Source organism: Nicotiana attenuata, chromosome 7 (assembly GCF_001879085.1).
Source record: "Nicotiana attenuata strain UT chromosome 7, NIATTr2, whole genome shotgun sequence".
Classification (NCBI taxonomy): Eukaryota; Viridiplantae; Streptophyta; class Magnoliopsida; order Solanales; family Solanaceae; genus Nicotiana; species Nicotiana attenuata.
Window position 1 is genome coordinate 80,918,161 of NC_031995.1, and position 7,345 is coordinate 80,925,505.

Here is a 7,345-nt window from a genome sequence, read left to right on the forward strand (position 1 = left end):
CCTGACACCCCTCGCCCACCCTCCAACCCCACTCCCTAGCGCACCTCCCCTTCCCTAGGTGCAATATTTTCTCCTTACTAACCAAACACCAAAAAGAACACCAGAAAATAAGTAAGAAAACCACTTATTATATTTTCTTAGAAAATATTTTTCATGGAAAACATTTTCCATCATACCAAACACACCCTAAATCTAATGCTTTTTCCTACACTTACATTCAAGGATCCAACTAGACAAAAGGACTTCTAACAAGCAACATACCTAATGTAACCTTAATCCTAACTTGTCGGCATCTATAGTTCCTTTGCTTCTATTGTATTCTTTCTTTGTTAAGTCTGCACTTATTATGGGAGGTTATAGGTCTTTTTGAGACAATTTCCCTCCATATGATTTTAGGTCTACATCGTCCCTTTTTAGCACTTTGAATCATCATAGTGTCACGCTTACAAGCATGGTTTCCACCATCTTATGTGACAGTTTCTCATTTTATACTTATGTATGTCACTGGAACCTCTGTGATTATTTCTTATATTATCCATTCTTTTATGACAGTGTATCCATCACTCAGACTAGTGGAGTGATGGCGTCATTGCTTATTTTTAAATGTGTTATGTAGTAGCTTCTAATACAGTCTTAAAGATCTATTGATATATATGGTCCCTGTTCCTCTGAAATTGCAGCTGAGGGGCTAGCCTTCGGTAACAGTGTCTATTGGATACGTTTCGATGAAGAATTTTCAGAAAAGGTAATTTATGTTATCATTTTCTAGTAATTTTCTACAGAAATTTCTTTTTTCTTTCTTTCTTTCTAATCTAGGTATTTGTATTATTGTATAATAAGATCTCCTATTGTTGCAGAAATTTAAATCTTCAAATCCTTTTGGCATCAAATACAAGTTCCATCTGGAGGTGTGTACACCTTATGCCTTCCTATGTATCTTAGCTGCGTCCTTTAAGCTTATTGCTAAAAATTTAGTGCTCATGTGTTCTTTTGTTGATTTAGTTGCAAAACATAAATTCTTAGCTTCAATGTGGAATCAATTTTACGATTTTTATTTACCTATTATGTGGCTATTTATGCATGCATGTTTTTTCAGTTTTGCTTTAAGCGTTTAGAGTCGTGCATATTGAAGGATTTTTATTTGTCTTTTTGATTTAGCTTCGACATCGGCAAGTTCTAGCAGACTAAATGAATGTTCTTACTCTACTTATATGGATTTGCATGTTTTACAAATGAAAGCTAATACTTTTTGGTGCTCAAAACTCATTCATTAATATTCAATCTGACAATATTTTATGTACATGTATCAACATTTGGGAATTCCCATGTTGCCTACTTATTTTATATGTACTATGCTTGGGATCTTATTTCCTCCTATTAAATCCTAATAACAAGCAATTTAGGATCCTAATATTTAAAATCCTTTGATTGCATACTACGTGTGAGTATTATTGACTTCTCTGCCTGTCTACAAATAAACAATTAAGATTTGGATTGTAGGATGCTGTTGACTGTCCCGAGTGGATTGTCCCTTTCCACGTCTTCAAAGCATTGGCGGAAGAGGTATTAGCGTCTGTGCTTCCTGTTTTTAGTTGTTGGATGTATTTTGAATCCATAAGTCATTTGTTTTTTGACTTTAGATTATCCTTTTTCCTTTTATTGGAACCGAGAAATTGTAGGTTTATGTTCCTTTCGTTTTGATCCTATATCCCTTTTTCTTTAAATCAAGTGACCCTGCTAGGTTCTCTTTTATATTGAGTAGAATGCTTTTTTCTTGACCGAGAGCTCTCTAATGCTAGTTATGAGTCACAATATGAGAGTATATTACACTCTACATGAATTCTTCTAGTATGGTATACGGGGCAGAATTACTGCGATAATGTAATGCCACTGAGGAAGACATGAATTCAAAAATATCATGCAGCTGTTTCTCGCCGCCTTAGTATTTTTTGACAACATTGTTTTTCTTTTTTTAAATGCAGTATGACTTTGAGCTAGTTTTTGTGAAGAATAACCACGTATTTGTGGAGGAATACATGAAGAAACCAGAGTTCGTTGAGCTAATGAGGAGGCTCGGTGCGTTAGGTGATGGGAACCAAGACCAAAGTAAGTTTAGTTATGTTGGCTGCTGAATGTTACTGCTTTGATATTTCATCCAATCCAAGTATGTTGTGATATTTAATGCCTTATTTCATATGGTTCCCCGAGCTGCTGTTCTGACTTATGTTGCTAACAACAGGTACTCTATCACCAGATGAATGGGAGGTAGCCTACCTTTATTTGGCATTTGTTCTGAGAAAGGTACTAATATAGCTAATTCTTGTTTTAATATTACCATTGTTTCTTAAACAGTAAGCCGCGACCCAAACTAGGTGTGCCTTGATTGCATCTGCGACAGCATATCCCTGTCGAACAAACCCTTATCCTTTTAACCCTGTCATAGCAGGTACCATATTAGGCACCAATGTGTGTCAACACAAGAATCACAAAGTATAATTATTTCATATGAGAATCGTCTATAATAAGAGCCTTTGCATGGACAATGGCATTGCTTCTAGTGATTGTGATCTTGGTGAAATATTGTTTGTTCTACAGCGAGGGCAACCAGATCAAACACGAAGAAACCCTAGACGAGACAAAGGCAAGATGCATTTGACAAAAGACGATATCGAGAATGTTAACGGTGCAGTGTAGTGCATTTGCTCCAACCTCTGAACCTGAAAAGAGTGTTATGGCACATGAGAGGAAGTATCTGAAAGAAAGAGGAACAGTCAAAAGAATGTCCCCCTTTCAAGTCGATAAATTCGAGCTGCTAATCAATTTTGCAGAATAAAGACTAGTTTTGGCCTAATCATTTGTTACAACTTCAACTTGCTATAATACTCCAGCATAAAAGTAAGCCAGCGTTGTTAAAAGAAACTGGCTTCTTTCCAGTTGACGCAGGCAGATACGTCTGTCCACTTGCAACTTACCTTGTAATTCTGTTTACCATTATAAATTGAAAGAGAATGAAAATAGCCAAAATTTTCTATTTATATCAAGATCAAAATGTTTCTAAGACATACTTGAGACAATTGAACGCTGATATCATGATCAAATATGTTCTTTGATTACTTATGTTCTGGAAAAGAACTTTATGCACCCTTGCAGACAACTCGCAGGATATGGAAAAATTTGTCTATACTCTGTGTTTGTATCAAACTAATTAACGCAAAACATATGTCATGCATATAAACTTTTATTAGTTGACAATAATCTCGTGATACGTATTTTCACTTCAATTTGTAACTTCTGAAGTTAAATTGTTTGGTTGGTGTAAAGTATTTATTTTGGGAAGTATTACTTGGAACACTTAACAGCAGAAGATGAAGCTTTATGAGAACTTTGTAATTCTAATTCTGGGAGTAATAAAAATTCAACATGCAAAATACAAAAAGACATTAGTACGATAATCTTATAACATAGATACAAGTCCATTCCCCAGATAAGAAGACTTTATTCTCTTATAAAAATTATGGGCAACCCGGTGCACAAAGCATTCCATATTCACGCAAGATCGGGTGAAGGGCGGCACCCCAAGGGGGTGTGATGTAGGCTGCCTACCCAATGCAAGGGTCAATTGCTGATTCCACGACTCGAACCTGTGACCTATAGGTCACACGGACAACTTTACCATTGCTCCATTACTTCCCTTCCTCTTCTACAAAAATTATCCCACCAATAATATTCAACATTCCTCAAATCCCATTACCAGTTTCAATATTCTGAATATGGGATATCTTAGTCCAGTCAAGTTCAAGATAAGGACACATCTTGATCTTTAAAGACTCTATTGATGACAGCCTTTGCAAGAGACAATATGGAAGGCTATTAAGCTTTTCACAGCAATATAATTCTAACTCCTTAAGACTAGGCATTACTGAACAAACAACTTCTGGTTTTAAGTCTGTCCATTCTTCCCACTCTGAACAATATGAAAATCTCAACTTCTTTAGCTTTGGAAATGATGCAATGGTTCCTGGCAAGCCCAAAAATTCATTTCCTACATGTTTCAGCTCATCCATAAGCCTTACCCAAAGAATTTCAAGAAATGGTAACTTACCTAAAGGTGGCAGAAAGTTGCAGTTAAAGCACTCACTTAGTGTAAGAACTCTAAGATTATTAAGTGACAATGTTATCCATGTTGGTAATTGAGTACCTCTGTATCCATTGATTGTCAAAGATCTAAGGTTTGGAGGTGGTATTAGAGCATCAATCACATCCATTCTTACCTCACTCGTCCAATAGAAATTCAAACGTAGTTCTTTAACGTACTTCTTGCTTTTGAGTTCTGCCTTCTCTGCTTCAACTACATCTTCTGCAGAGTTCAAATTGCCGATAACATGGATTGACAGATACCCTTGAAGTTGGTTCAATTTTCCGATATATCCCAACTTGCTTGATCCTTTCCCAACTACAAAGTCACTCAAAGTCCTGAGTTGATTAAGACTTGCAATTCCTTGAGGAAAGGATTCCAACTTTGGCATGTCAGTAGTAATGAGATGTCTCAAGTTTAACAATTTTCCTATCTGTTGAGGAAGTCTTGAAAGATTCTTACAACCGTGAAGATCTAACGCTTGCAGATTACACAAGCGGCAAATGGCTTCAGGTAAGTCCTTAACTTGACTGCTGCTTAAATCAATGCACCTTAGATGAAATAGATTTCCTATTTCTTCAGGAAGTTCTTGCATCAAACATCCATGTAAATTTAGAACTCTTATGCATTTAAGACCTTTGAATAGATCTCGAGGAAGCTCTTTTGCGTGCAAGTTTTCAGCAAATAGACTACGAATCTTTCCAATATCACAAACAGAAGTAGGATTCACTGTACTATCAGTACTCTCCCAGCATAGATGACGAACACTAAGAACGTCTGCTTTGTTTTCAGCTGCTTCGGTTCCTTTGATGCTATAGCAGTCATTTTTAGCAAGAAACTGAGCAAAATCATGCACTATATCATGCATTTTGCAGGATATTATAACACTTGCATTTTTATCATCTTTCTTCAGCTCGTGAAAGAAAGAGCGTGTAGCTAAGTTCATGAAATACTCGCGTCCTTTTACTTCCTGTTGGTTATTTTCAACTGTGCTGAGATAACCTTGTGCCATCCAAATTCTGATCAATCTGTCTACATTTATGACAGTATCTTTAGGGAAAATGGCACAATATGTGAAACAACGCTTCAAGATTGGGGGCAAATCGTCGTAGCTCAAGTACAAATGAGGAAACAGGTCTACTGCCACTTCCTCCAATTCCCATATTTCACTGTCCAAAACAGTTTGCCACTCTTCTTCTGTATCCTTAAACCGCAAGAGACTTCCCATAGTCTTTGCAGCAAGTGGCAATCCTTTGCACTTTCGTACGATTCTCTTCCCAATATCTTCTAAATTCTCAAAATCCTCCTTATTCCTTCCTGAAAATGCTATCCGACTAAACAATGACCAACAATCTGAATCCGAGATTTGTCCCAACCGATGCATGTAAGAACTTCCCATCACTTCGACAACCCTCTCACTCCTAGATGTAACCAAGATTCTACTTCCTTGAGCTCCATTCTTGAGAGAGTTCTTCAACGGTTCCCATTTCGAATAATCTTCAGACCATACATCATCTAGAACAAGAAAGAACCTTTTCTTAGAGACACATTCTTGAATTCTTTCTAACAACATATGCAGTTGAGACAGATTTGGAGAGCTTTTAGTTAGAGATTCAAGAATAGCTTTTGCAACTTTGACTTCATCGAAAGGGTCCGATACACAAATCCAAATTCTTTCATCAAAATGACCCTTTATTTTCTCATCACCATAGGCTAGTTGTGCAAGAGTTGTCTTTCCAATCCCACCTGTGCCCACAACAGAAACAACAAGGACACCATTTTCTTGATCACAATTATCAAGCAACTTACTTATTAGAACATCTTTATCAGAATCTCTACCATGTATTTCTGATTCATCAACAATGCCAGTAGTCATAACTCTTTTAAACACATCTTGATCAGAAACAACACCATTTGCATTAACTACAAAATTGAACTGATCTTTTTCTCTCACAATCACTTCTAACTTCACATCCAATTCCTTTATTTTTCGAACAATATCGCGATTCAGCTCAAGTTTCTTGAAAGTAAAACAAGAAGGTAGAAAAAAGCAACTTACTTTCTTCCTAGGAATTGAAGCAGCAGTAGTAGCAGCCTCATTTCTTTCAATTTCTTGCTGTAGAATTCTTGTTTTCCATTCATCTAACACATTATCTGTGTCATATGAAAAATCTTCAAGAATTTCTAGCCAATGTTTAACATTAATGTCTTTGACCCTTCTTTTCTCAGCATCATCCAATGCTTCTTTTATCATTTTTAACTTCATAGATAGACTTTGAATCTCTTTCTTGATCCCAATAGCCATTCTTAGTTCATCAACTTGTCCCTTAACTTGTTCCACAATGAAATTGCCCAATTGGTCAAGGACAATGGAAACAAGTACTTCAGCCATGGTTGTTTGTGCTTGGTTATTTTGGTTTGATTTTGAAATAGAGAGAACAAAAAAAGGAAAATGAATAAGAATGATACAAATTGCTAAGTCAACTTGATACCATATAAAATAATAGCATGGATGATCTTCTCTTACAAGTAAAATAATTGAATTGGTCTTACAGGTTAGATTATAGTAGTACTATGCTATATTAAGTATGAACTATAGAAAAAGTCAATGTAAATGGTCATTATAATGTACTTTCCCTAACCCCCTTTCTCTGCTTTTTCAGACAAATTTCTCCCTACTTCCCCAATTCAGGTGACTAGGACATGAAATTTTAAAAAGTTCTTTTAAAAAAAAAATTATGTTCTAAAATAAAATATAGATATATGTATAATTATAAATTATCTCATTAAGTATAAAATAAAAAAATTAATATTAAATTATGTCTAAAGATGAAAAAATATCAATCCTTTTGAAAAAGGTTTAAAAAGAAAGTGCATCAGATAGAAAAGGCATATTATTTATTTATTTTCCTAGATCAACATGTTATATGAATGTGGTGACTCACAAAGACAAGATAATGATTCTTTCTTTTTCTCTTTGCTGTACTTTTTTTTGTCCATATTCTTTCACATCAAGGTGTGGTTTGCATGTTTGTGGGGTATGAGAATAATGTGCTTGTTTTTATTCTTTCTCCATTTGCTTCTTTAATTTAAATTATAATTGACGAAATAAGATTTTACGTATAAAGTTGATTTACAAATAAAATTATCTCCTATGACATAAAGATTGGTTACATATTATCCATATTATAGTATGGGAGTATATGGAAG

At 35.3% G+C, this 7,345-nt stretch overlaps 2 protein-coding genes across 2 annotated transcripts in view; one reads left to right on the top strand and one right to left on the bottom strand.

The window, feature by feature from the left end:
• Window positions 1-3,098, top strand: part of LOC109229367 (mRNA cap guanine-N7 methyltransferase 1) — a 7,505-nt gene extending 4,407 nt beyond the window's left edge. The window contains exons 8-13 of the mRNA XM_019394788.1: window positions 681-745; window positions 858-908; window positions 1,501-1,563; window positions 1,983-2,106; window positions 2,240-2,301; window positions 2,596-3,098. Coding sequence (XP_019250333.1) covers window positions 681-745; window positions 858-908; window positions 1,501-1,563; window positions 1,983-2,106; window positions 2,240-2,301; window positions 2,596-2,694 — 464 coding nt within the window. The 3' untranslated portion in view covers window positions 2,695-3,098. The remainder of the gene's footprint in view (window positions 1-680; window positions 746-857; window positions 909-1,500; window positions 1,564-1,982; window positions 2,107-2,239; window positions 2,302-2,595) is intronic.
• Window positions 3,389-6,801, bottom strand: LOC109229369 (putative disease resistance protein RGA3). The gene has a single exon (XM_019394789.1). It carries the CDS (start codon window positions 6,525-6,527, stop codon window positions 3,738-3,740), a length of 2,790 nt encoding a protein of 929 aa, XP_019250334.1. The 5' UTR covers window positions 6,528-6,801; the 3' UTR covers window positions 3,389-3,737.